Raw genomic sequence first — 16,465 nt, 5'->3', positions numbered from 1 at the left:
GCTTTCTAGTCCATGACCTGGACAGCTAAAGCTATCAAAGCTCACTTATGCTCAACCAAAGTCTGTTTGAATTTCTTGCTATAATAGAAAAAAGCTATTCCTTTAATTGGACTTTAGTTGGGAGACTTTTATTTGGACAAACTGTGGTAAATAATACAGGAATTTTTTTTTATCAAACTGAATTAGGAAAGATTACTGAGATGGCAATTAAGGGATGAAGGAAGGATGAGGAGAACAAATGTGTGAAAGGGAATAAAGAGGATGTATATAGCTGTGACAGGTCAGAGTCTCAGGCCTCACAGTGGTGGTGGAGAGTGGATAAAGAGGTGGAATGTGGAGAAAATGGCAGTAGATGACAGATGCAAGTAGGAGGATTAGCTGTGAAAATCACTGGCAGCAAGCTTCACTGCTGCGTTATGCTTGCACACTAGGGGTTCCTGTTGTCCTAGGAATTTTTGCATTTCACACACCAAATGTTGTATGACATAGAAGGGCTTTATCTTATCATCATGGTATAAAGCTTCTAGTAGTAGAGCTGTGTCAGAGGAAAATCAGCAGTCTTCCCCTGCCCCACTCTCAACTCCTGAAATCATCAAAAGTCACCAAATTGTTAAAATTTGGGGGATGTAGCTTGTCTTCTCGGAGTAGTAGATGTGCTGTGCATTTATTTGAATGCTCAGTTGTAATCCTAAAGCCTTAGAAAAGTGAGTCTGTAGCGGTGCTAACATTTACAACCACTTCAGCTTTCCTGAGTTGAGATGGGCATCTATTTTCTACAATTGCCTGTGTAAGTGTTGAGTAATTCCTGAAATATGCATTTTTCTAAAAAAAAACAAAAACAAAAACAAAAACCCACAACAAACTTTAAACCCTCCCAGCTTCTCCCTAACAAATAAATGATTAATGCGAAGTTAATGTTTTCCTTGTAGGCTCTGTTAACAAAGTTCCAAAGTGTTGACTAAAATGCACTTTTGTAAAATGAAAAAAATAAGCCTCTTGAGTGTCTGCTGTGAGTACAGTTTTGTTTCAGCTGGCATTTTCTATAATACTACCAAATTGTATACTAAATCTATTTTTGTAATAAGAAAATTGTAAGTTGGTAGATAGTGTCAAAACACGTTTCCATCCTGCTTTCATTCACTGCTTTATGTTCTCACAGCTACGCTTCCCTAGTGATATGTTTGTAGTCCTCTTTTTATGAATTCCAGTTCCTTGCCAGATACCTGACAACTGAGAACCTTTGAAATTTAAAACAAGTTACTGTTTGCCTTATGGTTACTGTTTTGTTGTTAATTTGTGTCAAATATAATCCACATGTTGAAATGCACTAATCTGTCCACATTCTTTGACTACTTACGCACATTGATGCTACTTCTTTGTGTTCTTGAGGGGGTTTTTTACAATACAGAAACTATGGGAAATGTCCCTGGAGAGAAAAGAGAGGGGTTTTTTTTCTCCTACAGAAGCTTCCTCTCTGGGATTAGTAGAAGAATGATAAGGAGTGTAGGTAAAAATAGTAGATGTTCATTAGAGAAAATGAGGGGATGCAAGTGTATTGTATGAAGCAGTGTTTCTCAGACTTTTCAAAGGGTTGTCCATGAGAGGGAAGGGAAACTTTTCTCTAGTCATTCTTGTAACTACATAAAGAAATGTAAGTTTTATAAGCATGTGATTTTTTTTTTTTTTTGTAATTCTTTTTGAAAAGTAGTCCATTAATTAAATGTGTGAGTCTTCAAGCTCAGCTATTTTCAACATAACTTAAATATCCAGCCAGCAATGTCTTTATGCAACTCCTAACTGTAGTTTATCTTCTTTATTCAAATCTGTGATTGACACTGTATAGCCGCTTCTTGGTTATACGTGTAAGTGTGCAGAAGCTAAAGAAATGTAATTAAATCATTAGAGATTAATGTTTTCTAATTGTTTGCAAAAGAAGAAGCTCTGTCACTGTTTTTCTTAGCTTTTGAGTAAGGACAGGTTTATGTAATATATAGGTGTTGAATTTAAAAGTTGTGAAAATGTACTATTATGAAAATGTCTGTAGTGGCTGGAAGATTTGCATTGTGTTCTGTAATAGGAATGACCTTTAGAGAAGTCTTTCATGGTATGAAATAGATACCTATTGAAAGTAAAAAGCATTCTATGTAAATTTCAAGGTCTGTAAATACTCAGTCAGTTCCCTTTTGTTTTCCTGTGCATGAGGTGCTCTCATTTTGACCTTTTGGTTTTGTGCTGTTGGATAGCAAGTGGGAATCTTAAGTTACCTAACAGAAACAGACTGTCAGTATACAAAACTGCTAATTGTTCTTGTTCCTTGTACTCTTTCCTTGAACTAAGTTTATGAATAACAGACAGTGATATCTTTGAGGTACTGCTGAGCAGGAGGGCTGCTGAATTTAGAATCTGCTTTTTCTTGCAGGCTTGAGCTTATTTTGAGGTAATCAGTTTACAGGTTATAAAGCTATTAAGAAAACTTCTGTAAGTCAAAAACGAGCATGGAGTTTATTAATTTTCTCATTCCACTCAGTACACAATGTAAGAAATGTGTCGTGAAGTTTTTTCTGTTGTTTGTTTGGGTCATCTCTTGGGAATCTATAAAATGTGTTTATTCTTCTAGTAAGCTTTTGCCAAATGCGAGCATTTTGTACTTGGCAGGAATTTTACATAAATGCTTCTTTAAAGGAAGAACTATTTCATAAGTGCCTTTTCTACACAGTTTATTCCCCAGATATGCCTTCACGGCTTCCAATCCAAGACATCTTTGCTGGACTGGTTACAAGTATTGGCACAGCAATACGATACTGGTTTCATTATACACTTGTGGCCTTTGCATGGTTGGGAGTAGTACCCCTTACTGCATGTAAGTATTAATTTTTTGTACTATAATAGTCTTACAGGCAGGAAAATATGCTGCTTGTTGCAGCAAAGTTTTGTGAGACCATTGTTGGTTTATTAAAAAAAAAAAAAATCCTAAGTTCAAAGACATTATTTCACTTATTTATTGCTTGGAAGTTCTAGCTGCTTGACTCTTATGCCAGTAGTGCAATGCAGGAAGGTGTTAAGAGATAGAAGAAAATGTATAAATGGGCTTTTAAACTTCTTATTCCAATAAAATGCCTCTTTTCAATTATCTTATTTCATGGAAGCTTTATTTTATACTATTTAATAGGATAGAAGAATTGTCCTGTTTTTTCTAACTATCTGTAAATCTAAGTGCAAGATTTATTTTTACTTTTTAGTATGAAACCCAAAATCCCTCTACAGTCAGACATAAATTGATTAGTAAAGCTCCTCTTAAAAAAAAAAAAACTGAAATAAAGAACTATGAGTACTGAAGGAATTCAGTAGACAAAGAGCACGTGTTTAAATTACTGTAGTATTCAGTTTGAAATTTACTTTTCAAAAACAAATGGAAAGAGAACTATTGATGTTTCAACAAGCTAAACATATAGAGAAGATGAAAAGAAGTAAAAGGGATATAGTGCTCAGTGAAGAAAATGATTGGAAGTGCATCTTTCCAAACAATAATTACTGCTTGAACAAAATAGCACTGAGCCAGTAAATGCATCTCCCTAGACAGTTTCTCAATATGTTCTTTGCTTTTATTTGTAGCTGGCACTGACTTAATTTGGGAATAGCACAATACTGGCAGCAGCTATGAAAAAGTGATCCTGTTTCTGCTGCCTGTCCTTCCTGTGCAAGAAAAATAACTTTTCTAGGGCTTGAGAAAACAAGCTTTATAAATTGAATTAGCAATAAAAAATATCTGAAAATTCTTCCTTAGGTTTTTAGATGAATCTTGATTTCCTAGCACTTTCTTTCAAAATGCAAATGTGCGTTTTTCTTTCTAAAACTTCTGAAGGACAGCAGAATCATATTCAGTAGCTTAATTAAGGTAGTTCTGTTTCGTAACTGTCTGAAAACCTAATGCTGGCTCTTCAGTAACACTGAAATGTTACCAAAAGTCACCACCTACGTCATTGTTATATAAGAGTTGGGGGCGTTTTGTTTTGTCTTTGTTCTGGTTTTTTTTTTTACAAATGTCATTCTTGGGGTTTAATACTTGTTTAATAAACCAATATAACTTACCTATGATTTTGATTTACGAGTGATCATTTTGTTTTGTGGAGGTTTTTTTTACTTTGTCTTAATTTCTGTCTCTAATGTTGCACATGTACCCATGTTTATGGATTCCTTTAAGAATTAATATACTGTGAAGGGTAGCGTATTTGCACAGGATGATATCCAACGTGATAGATTCATTCAGTCTAACAAACCTTGAAAAATCCATTTACTTCTGAAATTTGTCAGTATCTGTCTTGGATTGATTTTGTATAATTCTTGTCTTCTTACTTCAAATGCCTGTAATCTTTCATTTTCTGTAATACTTAAATACTTCTTAATGTAATCTTTTGCCTTCCCTGTTTCTCTCATATGGTTCACATAATTTTGTGAGGCTGGCTTCATAAGGAATATTCTTATAATACCTGGAAGAAGAAGGTGCAGCATAAAAAATCTGTCAAACATACCAAATGAGATGTATGGTTGAACAAATTTGTCTTCCAGGTTAACTTGCTCATCATGCAGTTATCCCATTGTAGGATAAATTCTACATTCTTTTTTGGTAATTTCACTTTTTTATTGTGTACATGACTTACATGGTTGAGTAAAAGGAATTTATCCATCTGTGCATGCCCTCAGCCTAATCCCAGCAGGTTATCATATGCTGTTGTGTTAACACAAAGTGTATTTACATTAGTGCATGAGAAAGCTGGTTATACAAAAAAAAAAAAAAAAATAAAAGCTGTAACCAAAATTTAATTTATACCATGCTTCTGTTTGTACATGCAGGTCGTATCTACAAGTGCTTGTTTACTGGCTCTGTGAGCTCACTACTGACGCTGCCATTAGATATTCTATCAACGTAAGTACTTAAACAGGTCGATACAAATAACTTTTCCAGTCAGATTACTGTGAAAATGATTGCTTTGGAACATCACACCCCTTTCTTCCAGTTGTGCCTATTATCTTCCATCATCTTACTCAAGCAGCTGTCCGTTACCCTTTGCAAAACGAGATATGTAGCCAAAGTATTACAGTAGAAATCATTTTACTTTGAAGTTCTGTTATGCAGGATCTTTGGAGATGGAAAGCTGATTTTACAAAATGGGCCCTAGGTAATGAAGATTTATATTTGAAGCCAAGAAAACTTACACTGGAAAATTATACTTGATAATTAAAAAAAAAATTGTTTTCCTACAGTGTGACTCAGATGCCACATATAGGATATTAATATATATTGCTAGTAATATTGATGTCACATTCTGCTTGCTTTGTTACATGTTTACGTTTATCCACCTGGGTCTCCTATGTGATAGAGATTTTTTAAATTTTTTTTTCCTTTTCAATTTCCTTCTACCTGACACTTAGTTTTGAGTGATTCAGTCACCATATTCTATTGAATATTGTCTATCTTTGTCTTTTTATAAATCAGTTTTACTTAAAGCAAGAAATACCAACATAACAAAGTTTCAGGCTGGTTCTTACTTTCTTTTATTATCTTGAACATGAGAAACTGAAACTGTATGAGTAGAATCTAGTAAATTTTGAGTGAATGTCCTGTGTGGTTCAGCTGAGTCGTCTCACTTGGGCTATTTGATTTGAGACATCAGGTGATGTTATGTTTAATTATTTTTTTATTAATAAAGAGAGATGCTAGATTGAGATTAGCAGCAGTTTTTTTCCTGTTATCTCCCAGTAAGTTTAGATTTTTGAAAAGAATCTGAAACAACTGAACCTAGAGCACCTATTCTTCTGTTTTCACAGTCTAGGGAGAAAATAAAGGACTCTAATGTCAGGTTTTAATGGCATGTGAAGCTATACTTTGACACATATTTCTTTGATAGAGTCAATGACAATAGTATCTTGCATCATCTCTTCATTTTAGACATCCTGTCCCTGTGGTATTCACTCTGCTGTGCAGGCAGAAGTGTTTGTGTGGCTGAATTGAGAGCTAGACTAACACTTCTCTAGGGGTGGCAGAATGCTATGGTGGCGTATTTTAAAGAACATACTATAGTTAGTTCCCTAAGCAAATCCACTGCGGTCAAGGAGTAGTGCAAGGGTGGAAACAAGTGGGAGGGGGTACCTGGCATTAGGGATGAGAGTTGATTAAGCCAATTTAAGTACCTTTGCATTGCATGAAACCCTGATTTCAGTTGGCTAAGTGTATTTTATTTTACTGCTGCTTTACAATTATGTATGTTTTGATAAATGAGGATTTTTTAAAGTATAGAGATAATATATGGGGTAAGGACTACCTGAAATAGAGCTGTGGAAGACAAACCCTGCAGTTCCATTCTTTTGGTTAGGGTAGCTCAGCAGGTTAAATGTTTCAGTGGAGTGGATATTGTGCATCTAGCCATTTGCACAGACCTTTTACTGTAGCATTTACTTAGCAACTATTGTATTTCCTTTGCTATTCTTGAAGATTGTTTTTCCTGAACTGTTCTTGAAGCTTTTGTTCATATTGAGTCAAATCCTGTTTTGCAGGAGTATTTGTGTTTAAACAGTAATTTCACAAACCAAACCAGTGGGAAATAAAATCTGTTCCAAGTGTTTATCGTGGCATTAAAACTATTTATATGCAGGTACATACAGCCTTCCTAAAAGAAACTTGCTTTGCACAGATTTCTCAAAATCAATTAAAAATTACGTCTAGATACAGACCAGTTAGTCTCACGCCTGTGCCTGTCAAAATCTTGGAGCAGATTCTCCTGGAAGGCATGCTAAGGCACATGAAAAACAAGGTGCTTGGTGACAGCCAGCATGGCTTCACTAAGGGGAAATCCTGCCTGACCAATTTGGTGGCCTTCTATGATGGGGCTACGGAACTGATGGACAGGGGTAAAGCGGTTGATGTCATCTACCTGGACTTGTGCAAAGCGTTTGACACTGTCCCACACGACATCCTTGTCTCTACATTGAAGAGACATCAATTTGATAGGTGGACCACTTGGTGGATAAAGAGCTGGCTGGCTGGCTGCACACAAAGAGTTGTGGTCAATGGCTCAATGTCCAGCTGGAGACCGGTAACGAGTGGTGTCCCTCAGGGATTGGTGTTGGGACCGGTCCTGTTTAACGTCTTTGTCAGTGACATGGACAGTGGGATTGAGTGCACCCTCAGCAAGTTTGCCGATGACACCAAGCTGTGTGGTTCAGTTGATAGGCAGGAGGGAAGGAATGCCATCCAGAGGGACCTTGACACGCTTGTGAGGTGGGCTGATGCCAACCTTATGAAGTTCAACCATGACAAGTGCAAGGTCCTACACCTGGGTCGGAGCAATCCCAGCACAGCTACAGATTGGGCAGAGAAGAGATTCAGAGTGGCCCTGCAGAGAAGGACTTGGGGGTGTTGATCGATAGAAAATGAACATGAGCCGGCAGTGTGCACTCGCAGCCCAGAAAGCCAACCATATCCTTGGCTGCATCAAAAGGAGCATGACCAGCAGGTCGAAGGAGGTGATCCTGCCCCTCTACTCTCCTCTCATGAGACCTCACCTGGAGTATTGTGTGTAGTTCTGGTGTCCTCAACATAAAAAGGACATGGAACTGTTGGAACAAGTCCAGAGGAGGGCCATGAGGATGATCAGGGGACTGGAGCACCTCCCGTATGAAGACAGGCTGAGAAAGTTGGGGCTGTTCAGCCTGGAGAAGAGAAGGCTGTGTGGGGACCTCATAGCAGCCTTCCAGTATCTGAAGGGGGCCTATAGGGATGCTGGGAAGGGACTCCTTGTTAGGGACTGTAGTGATAGGACAAGGGGTAGTGGGTTCAGACTTAAACAGGGGAAGTTTAGATTGGATATAAGGAGGAAATTCTTTCCTGTTAGGGTGGTGAGGCACTGGAATGGGTTGCCCAAGGAGGTTGTGAGTGCTGCATCCCTGGCAGTGTTCAAGGCCAGGTTGGACAGAGCCTTGGGTGGGATGGTTTAGTGTGAGGTGTCCCTGCCCATGGCAGGGGCGTTGGAACTGAATGATCTTGAGGTCCTTTCCAACCCTAACTATTCTATGATTCTATGACATATAAATAAATAAAGCTTTTTTGCACAAATACCAGTTTATTTGTTGATTTGGACTAGGAGGTTATATTTCTGGTAGTTACAATGACCAAATTTACTAATTTAGCAAAATATGTTTGTCATTAATATTTTGGTTTGGGATTTTTTTCTTTAACAGGGAGAACTTGCTGGCTGACTGCTTGCAGGGCTGTTTTGTGGTAACGTGTACTCTGTGTGCATTCATCAGCCTTGTTTGGTTACGTGAACAGATTGTCCATGGAGGAGCACCACAGTGGTTGGAACAAAATCAGCAACAGCCACTCAATGGTGTTGGTCAACAAAATGAGGTAAAACTTAACTGCTCAGTAGTTAAGTGCTGTTGTGAATGAATACATTCTCAGAACCCAACAGTAATGTTCTTTTACTGCAGGGTGTCTTTGTACATTAGTATAAGTTGAACCTTTGTTCCTGTATAAACTTGGTGATATCACTGTTAGTTTTTGAAATTCCGTAAAATTTTAATGGATGTTATAGTATGTATTTTGTAAAGCAACTGTAATGTTTTTACATTCTTATGTCTGTATCTTTACACTTTTTAAGATAATTTTGTAAAGCCGAGTTGTCAGCCACAATGAGGGAAGATGCAGCTTGCTTTTTTTTTTTTTCTTATGTATTTCTGTAGTTCATGAGGTAACAATTCATTGTTTTCAAAGCAGTTGGAGGTGTTGCTGGAACTTCTGAAGCTGAAGCTTCTCTGCCCTCCCCCGATCTCCCAACACACATGCAGCACCCCTTTACTGCTTACAGGACCCTCTTGGGCAGCAGCAGAGATGGGCAACATGTGCATAGGGAGGAAATAATTAGAGTTTTTTCTTTTGTAATAAATGTCAGGGTTTCTTAAAGACAGAGATGGAGATCCTCAGCTTGATGACTGGCTTGGGTTGTCCTTGCATTACTGTCTTTCTAGTGTAATGATAGCTTTCATAAGATAAGAGAGCTCCCCTATATTGAGCAGTGGTGATACCGCATCTGGAGTGCTGTATCTAGTTTTAGGCTTGCCCTTGTACAAGAGACATGGGCATAGTGGAGTGCATGCTGTTAAGAGCCAACAAAAATAGATGAAGGACTGGAGCATCTGACATGCTATGAGAGGCTGTGAGAGCTGTAACTGTTCATCCTGGACATGAAAAGGGCCAGGGTACACTTTCCCAGTGTGTATAAATGCCTGATTGGAAGATGTAAAGAAGACAGAGCCAATGTCTTCTTGGTAGAATTGAGTGACAGAACAACAGACAGTAAGCTCAAATCAGGACACAGGAAATTTCATTTAGACCAAAAAAGCCCTAAGCAAACAAAGAAACAAACAGCCCCCAAACAAACCAACCAACCAGAACAGTCTGGATACTGGTTTTGGGGTTTTTTTTTTGTTTGTTTGGGTTTTATTTCTTGATTGGGGTTTTGTTGAGTTTTGTTCCTTTTCTGTAAGTGTGATCAACTACTGAAACAGGTTGCTGGGGGAGGTTGTAAAGTCTCCATCCCTGGAGACAGTCAAAAGCCAACTGCAAACAGGACCAACCAACTTGCTATAGCTGACCATTCTTTGGGTTGGGTTGACTTAGGTGATCTTTAAAGGCTCTTTCCAATCTCAGCTTTCTGTGAAGAAGTCTGAGTTTTTATCTTCCCCTTTTAAAAGGTTTAGTAGTCCCAAATCTAATGTTTGTCTAGAAAAAGACATTAGTAAAATTTTTTAAAATGCTCTTACTTTTTTTCTATACGCAGAATAAATGTATGGAGTGAGGTTGATCAATTTAACTGAATACTAAATCGTATTTCTGCAGGCTCAGGCTGTTGTCAATGGAGGCGTTGAAAATGCTGTGCTGGATCAACCTGCTAACCCAGCTGCTGAGAATGCAGTTGTAGGTGAGAACCCTGAAATTCAAGAAGAACAAGTAGATGAAGAGGAGGAGGATAATGAAGATGAAGAAGATGCTGTAGTTGAAGATGCAGCAGATGCAAACAATGGAGCACAAGGTAACAGGTGACTCAAAACAGTAATGTTCTAGTTCTTTGGAAATAAAAGTGAAACCATCGAAAACAGAACTGTCATACATAATTCAAGGAAGCTGTGAAAATTCCTACTTCAGCTTATTATTAACCCTTGTTTTTGTAAAATTCATGTATTTCTTTTGAGTACTGAATCATTTGCTTGGAGAAAAGCTGTCAGCAGTTATAAGTTGAATATTATAAGTTGTATGTTATGTTAAGTCTTTTTGTTCATTTAAAACATAGCATGGAGTGGTTGCATCTTATTTTGGGTGAGTCTAACAGCTGCAAAAATGGCCATTGTTTCCTCAGATGATATGAACTGGAATGCTTTGGAATGGGATCGAGCAGCAGAAGAGCTTACTTGGGAGCGAGTGAGTAAGAATCATTTTGTTGAATTGAATAATCAAGACCCATATTTGAAATTATTTGTATTATTGCTGTGTTAAAATCCATTTGGGGTAAATATTGATACCATTTTGTAGTGTGAAAACTATCAGCAAGAGGCTTTAGTGATCTAAAACTCATTGTATTTAAAAGCTAAATGTTATTATGCTACTTGTTAACTATCCAAAAGGTGTTTCTTTGATTTGAAATATAGCAGCAGCTTAAAACAAGACTTATTTTAAGCACAGACTTTTCTGAAGTTTTCAACTTGGTCAGGTTTAGAAATTAATTGCAGCTTGCATTGAGGATATTAGGCCAGATTAGGAGCACATAGGTGTTGTATGTAGATTAATGCTTAATCTTTGTATTCATGAAAGCAGTAAACTACTTTATGTATTTGCAAAAGACAAATGTATTTCTTAAAACGTTATGGAGCATTTTAATATAATGCATCTGTCTTGTTTATGGATCATAAATCCCTTAATTAAAGCATGAAATCATGTACACTGTAATCATAGAGTAGTGTAGAGACTCAAGAGCTAGTTTTTTGTAGCTGGTTTAGAGGTAGCCAACATTTGAATTCAAAGTCCACCACACGCAGCAAAATCTACTTGAAGGTAGATAGAGCAGCTTCGTGGGATTTACCAGCATCATTTACTAGTGCCTATGGGCAAACAGTTGTAAAACTAGTCATTGTGTTCCCAGGCTGTGATACAATTGTTGCCCTGATTGCCGTGTAGTAGAAATAAATTTTTCATCATAAGTGACAGGTCTTCAACTTTGTTTTGTATCTAGTGAAAAATTCTTGTTTTGAAAGATTTTGAGTGAAAAAGGGCGTACATAAATTCAGGTTTACTGAACTGTTCTGCTGCAGATCTCAAAATGAAAGTGTTATGTTTCCGAACCCAGTTTATGTGCTGGGAAATGTCGATGTACTCTTAATTGAAAATATTTTGATGCCTCTCCAGGAATGTAAATTGGCTTCATAACCATTTCCCATCCTACATGCTGGCATAGGCAATAGCCATCTACTTGGCATTTAGCATCAGAAGTGGGGTAGAGTTTTCTGTTATTTCATCTTGTGAAAATCGTATGCAAGCTTTCTGAATTTTTGAAAATACTTGCATCTTGTTTTATTTTGTGAACTACATGTAACTTAGTGCAAAATCCTGGTTAAAAAAATATAGCCTTGCTCCTGGTTCTTCACAGCAGTAATCATGGAGTAGAAGTGTCTGTATTGGAATAGCAAGAAAACCGCAAAGTGGAGGGGAAAGGAGAGATTTTTGTTACTTTTTTTCACTAGATGCTTTACTTCTGCCTGTTCTGTGGATGCTTCCCGTAACAGCTGTTCATTGTGATGGGATTTGATTCCTGTCTTCCCTAGCTGTAGACCACTTCTGCTCTAAATTTAATTACATAGTGTAGCAACGTTAACCTGTTACTAGTTGCTTTTATACAATGAAGGTAAAATACAAACCTTCCGATTTTCTCAGTGCAACATAAACTGATACCTTGCAATTAGGAAGCAAAAAAAAATAATGTTGCTCTTGTGTTTTAATGTTGTTTAAAAGTGTGTTTAAACAACAGTTCAGTCACTAAAATGTTATGAATGTAGAAGATCTTTGTCAGTCTTCAAAGTCTTAGAGAGAAATAGCCTATAAATTGATTATCTGTATGGTCTGCAACATATAAGTACACGTGTATTAAGATATTCCACATGTATATCAGTGCTTTTGATCAACTGAGTTTACTGTGTTGAATGAGAACTTACTGTAAGAATTTATGTCCTGGTTCTCTTGGTTGAGCAATTAGGAAAAAAAAAAAAAGGCCTGTATTGGACATAAAAAGTTGGTGTTAAAGAGACTTCTATGAAACTTATTTTAGATGTGTGTTGCTTAGTTTTCCTGATGAATTAAAAAAACCAACTTTCTTATTTTCCCAGATGCTTGGACTTGATGGATCTCTAGTTTTTTTAGTAAGTGAAATCCTGCATTTCAAGAATTTCTATAGAAGGCTCTTTTATTTTTTTTTAAAGTAAAACTAGGTTTTAAAATTACATCATTCTATTTGAAGGCCCTATTTTTATGTAATACGTATTCAGAATAGAATCATAGAATGGTTTGAGTTGAAAAGGACCCTTAAAGATCCTCCAGTTCCAACCCCCTTACCATGGGTGGGGACACCTTCCACTAGACTAGGTTGCTCAAAGTCCCATCCAACCTGGCCTTGAGCACTGCCAGGGTTGGGGCAGCCACAGCTTCTCTGGGCAACCTCTTCTAGTGCCTCACCACCCTCACAGTAAAAAACTTCTTCCTAGTATCCAGTCTGAATCTACTCTCGTGCAGTTTACAAGTGGAGATTCTTAAAAGACATAGGTAGCTTTGGATCATGTACTCCCTTGTATACACTGAAAATACACATCTGTTCTAGCCTCAAGTTTTGCTTATGTTATGGTTAATATAGTGGTCTCATTCAGACTCTTGTGATTTGTCCTAATACCACCATAACTACCACTAGTGAATTTTTACCATAAACTGGATTTTAAATTGACTTAATTTGGTTTGGGGTTTTTTTATTCCTTCATAGAATTTTTTCCTTCTTGAATATTATTCTAATTTATATCACTATTAATTTTATTATATTTGTTAAATATGAACATTTTCTCATTTATAAAACAATTACATATATTTCATGTAATTGTTTTTGAGGGTGGAACTGTTCATATAGATTTTAAAATAAAAGCTTACTTTAAAAACATAAGAGTATTAAAGCAAACATAAGTACTGTCATCTAGATAAATGTCCATGAATGTGAACAGATGCTTTCGTAATCTGTCCTGCATGTTTTGGTCTTTGTGTAAGAGTGAATTTCTTGGCTCTGACAAGTGATGTGCAATTTCTGGTAATAATAGGCAGTTGAAAGAAGTTTAGATACAAAACTAAAGTTGTGTACTTAAATGACTGATACTAACTGTCATCTTCCTTCCTCCTTCTCCCATACCCTTTGCAGGAACATGTTTTTTGGGTGGTATCTTTAAATACATTGTTCATACTTGTGTTTGGTAAGTATCATTTGCTCCTGAGTTTTATAAAGATCCTTCTCTGTAGCAGTAATGCAGGTTAATTTTAAAGCTATTCTTTCAGAATAGATAAAGTGGGGACATCTAAAAATGGAACCACAAACAAGCTGAGAATATGAATAATAAATCTTTGTTGCTTCTAGTTTTGTCATTTTAGTTCCTTTAAGCTAATAGGCTTAAAATAGGAAATCTACCAAAAGCTTAATGATGTCAACCAGAGCATGGAAAATAATATTTGAATACTATTAAATTAAAGGAGGAAACTCCTGGAATTTAATTTAGTGAGCAAGTGAAGTACTTTTAGGAATGGCCAGATTTTTTTTTTTTTCTCCTTACATTTTTTGCTAGATATAGTTAAATCCCTTTTTCCATCAAGAATCCATTTTTCCATCAAGAATTCATTTTTTTCAGCTCAAACTGAGAGGGAGCAGGGTAAGAATGTAGCTGACTCTATAGAGCTGTCAAATGTATCTCCATTTTGTGTCAAAAATTACTATGGAACAACTTTCCTTAGTTCATACAAATTTGATTAATTTTAGAAAATAGTAAATTCTGATCAGTTGTGTATTTTACTTTATTTTTCTTTCTCCTTCCCAGAGACACATATATGTGTGTGTATATAAATCCCCAAATCATAGGTGTATATTTCTCAATCATTTGAACCCTAAAAGGATAAGATACCTGCCTTAGGATAATATGCATTGTACATAGCAGTAAGTTCCCCCTTGAAAGTTTCTGGAATTCCTGTTTCATATTTACTGCTGATATGTAGGGGAAATTTTCATTTCCACTCTGGTTTTACTGCAGAAAGAGAGGTAACAAATTTAGAAATGCTTTCTTATTGGTATCTTACACCTGTTGAGTAACCTGAGAGAGTAACAGCTCTTCCCTGTGCCTCCGCTTTACCTGTTCCGCAACAAAAGCTTTTGGATTATGGTGCTTGAGCCTTGTTAGTGTTGTTAATTTGACAGAACTGTGTGTAGAAGCAATAGCATAGTTGTGGCAAGATGGAGCATTTTATACATTGATGATGTTGCATGGGTTTTTTCAGTGGTCTTTCTTGGCAGAAGAGTTTGAACTTTAAAAACTGAAGTCATACTGTAGATAAATAAGCAGAGTAAAGCTCATGTACTGAACCAGTGATTTGAGCATCTAGTTATTTAAATGAATCAGCTGATTAAGAAAATAAAAAGAAATATTATGTATATTTAATTCACAAGAAACTGTAACTGTTCTAATTAGAATTGGAAAATACTGGAATTATTTCTGATACGTAGTCTATTTTAATCTGTAGTTCTCACAAGTTAATTAGGTTTTTAGTTACTAAAAAAATTCAGGCTTTTTTAAGAAGTAGATAATAACTATGAAATTTCTAAATTCTTGATTTAAACTAAATTAGTAACAAGAATAGTTAATGAAGTTGTCATATAGATGTGTTTTCAGGAACAATAAGTGTGCTTTAACAAATGGGAAACTAACAGGTAGAGAAGGGGAATGACTCTCCCAAGCAAGCGAGCAGGAGTTCTGGAAATTTAATATGTGCCTCTCAAGCCTATTTTTAGTATCTTTCCTATTAAGTAATATTGCCTAATTTACAACTGCCAAATCTCTTAATTTTAATTATGGTCCTGGTGAGTTTAGATGTCTTAGGAGGTCTTTTCTAGAAGATAAGATGGAAGGAAAGCATTTGAAACCTTAATTGCCAGTCCAGAAATTCTCCTGTGATGTTCTCTTGGACAAGTTAATTAAATTGGACTTAATTCTTAATTTTAATTCTTAATTCTTTAGAATTAATTCTTAATTCTTTAATTCTTAATTCTTATTTTTTTTCTCTTAATTTTTGTAGCTCACTTTAGTGCTCAGAGGAGTTTGTACTTCTTCACACTTTTCATTAAAAGCTATCTATTAGAAATTCTGATTTAAAGAAAGTTACTTAAAAAGCATTATAAATTGTGCACTATAATCTCATAAAACACTATCAAAAAGATAAAATGAGTCCGATGTCTATAGGAGTCTGATATTTATTTATTTTTTCCCCTCCTCACTTTTTCTTGTTCTTATGGGGCAGGAAGAGAGCTCAAATCCTCTCTTTATCTTTTATATTTTTGCTCTTCCTGGTAACTGTTGATTCCTCTGAAAGGGGCATAAATTAACACTTTCTGAAAACTGACTGGGGTAATATATGCCCTCTGCAGTCTTTTCCTAGGGTTTGGGTTGTTTTGGTTTTTTTAAATGTGTCAGTCATATGGAAATTAGGAGGAAAGAGAAAATCATCAGGCTTTTCATTTGAGGGTATGTTTAGTCTGCAGTAGTGCCTGGAGTTGATTATCATGATACAGTGAAGGCAATAAAGGTGAAAATAAAAGCTTGCAGTTACTGCAGCCCTTTACTTCATTACTGACTCCTACTCCTGTAGGAAAGAGATGTTGTATTCTGTAGTCCTCTGTGGCTTGGTTAAAAGACCACAAAGAGAGATAGAAGAACTACTTGATCCTGTTGTAAATACACAGGTGTCCAAAAATGGGGAAAGTGCTGTGGGGTTTTTTATTCATTCCTCCTGAGACCTCCAAATTGGCAGGAGTGAGCTCTCAGGGATTATAACTGTCCTTAGTGTGTTAAGTCACAGTAAAGACTTCTCAGTTGCTCCTCATCCCTTCATTGGAGCATTGTCTTTTTCCCCATCATCTTCTCTTCCTGTTGACAGATTTCTGCAGGGCTTACATGTTTCACAGTATTCTTAAGAATTAAAGCACTAAAACTGAAACTTGCTAAATCAAGTCCCACCTGACCCTAAATGGCTACTTAAGCCTTTTAGTGCATGGGAAAGAGTAAATATACAGGGCAGGTTCCTACAGCAGTCTGTGAAACCCATACCAGCCTAGTACATAAGACTGAGAAA

General features: G+C 36.4%; 1 protein-coding gene across 2 annotated transcripts in view; it reads left to right on the top strand.

Moving 5' to 3' along the window:
- The window catches only part of MARCHF6 (membrane associated ring-CH-type finger 6), a 48,983-nt gene that overhangs the window by 11,267 nt on the left and 21,251 nt on the right, over positions 1 to 16,465 (top strand). For both annotated transcript variants that reach the window (XM_065667624.1, XM_065667626.1), the window contains exons 4-10: positions 2,717 to 2,860; positions 4,852 to 4,924; positions 8,236 to 8,404; positions 9,896 to 10,088; positions 10,413 to 10,474; positions 12,430 to 12,462; positions 13,497 to 13,548. In XM_065667624.1, coding sequence (XP_065523696.1) covers positions 2,717 to 2,860; positions 4,852 to 4,924; positions 8,236 to 8,404; positions 9,896 to 10,088; positions 10,413 to 10,474; positions 12,430 to 12,462; positions 13,497 to 13,548 — 726 coding nt within the window. The remainder of the gene's footprint in view (positions 1 to 2,716; positions 2,861 to 4,851; positions 4,925 to 8,235; positions 8,405 to 9,895; positions 10,089 to 10,412; positions 10,475 to 12,429; positions 12,463 to 13,496; positions 13,549 to 16,465) is intronic.

The sequence above is a fragment of the Lathamus discolor genome, chromosome 2 (assembly GCF_037157495.1).
Source record: "Lathamus discolor isolate bLatDis1 chromosome 2, bLatDis1.hap1, whole genome shotgun sequence".
In the NCBI taxonomy this organism is placed as follows: Eukaryota; Metazoa; Chordata; class Aves; order Psittaciformes; family Psittacidae; genus Lathamus; species Lathamus discolor.
This window is presented reverse-complemented; position numbering and strand designations above follow the sequence as displayed.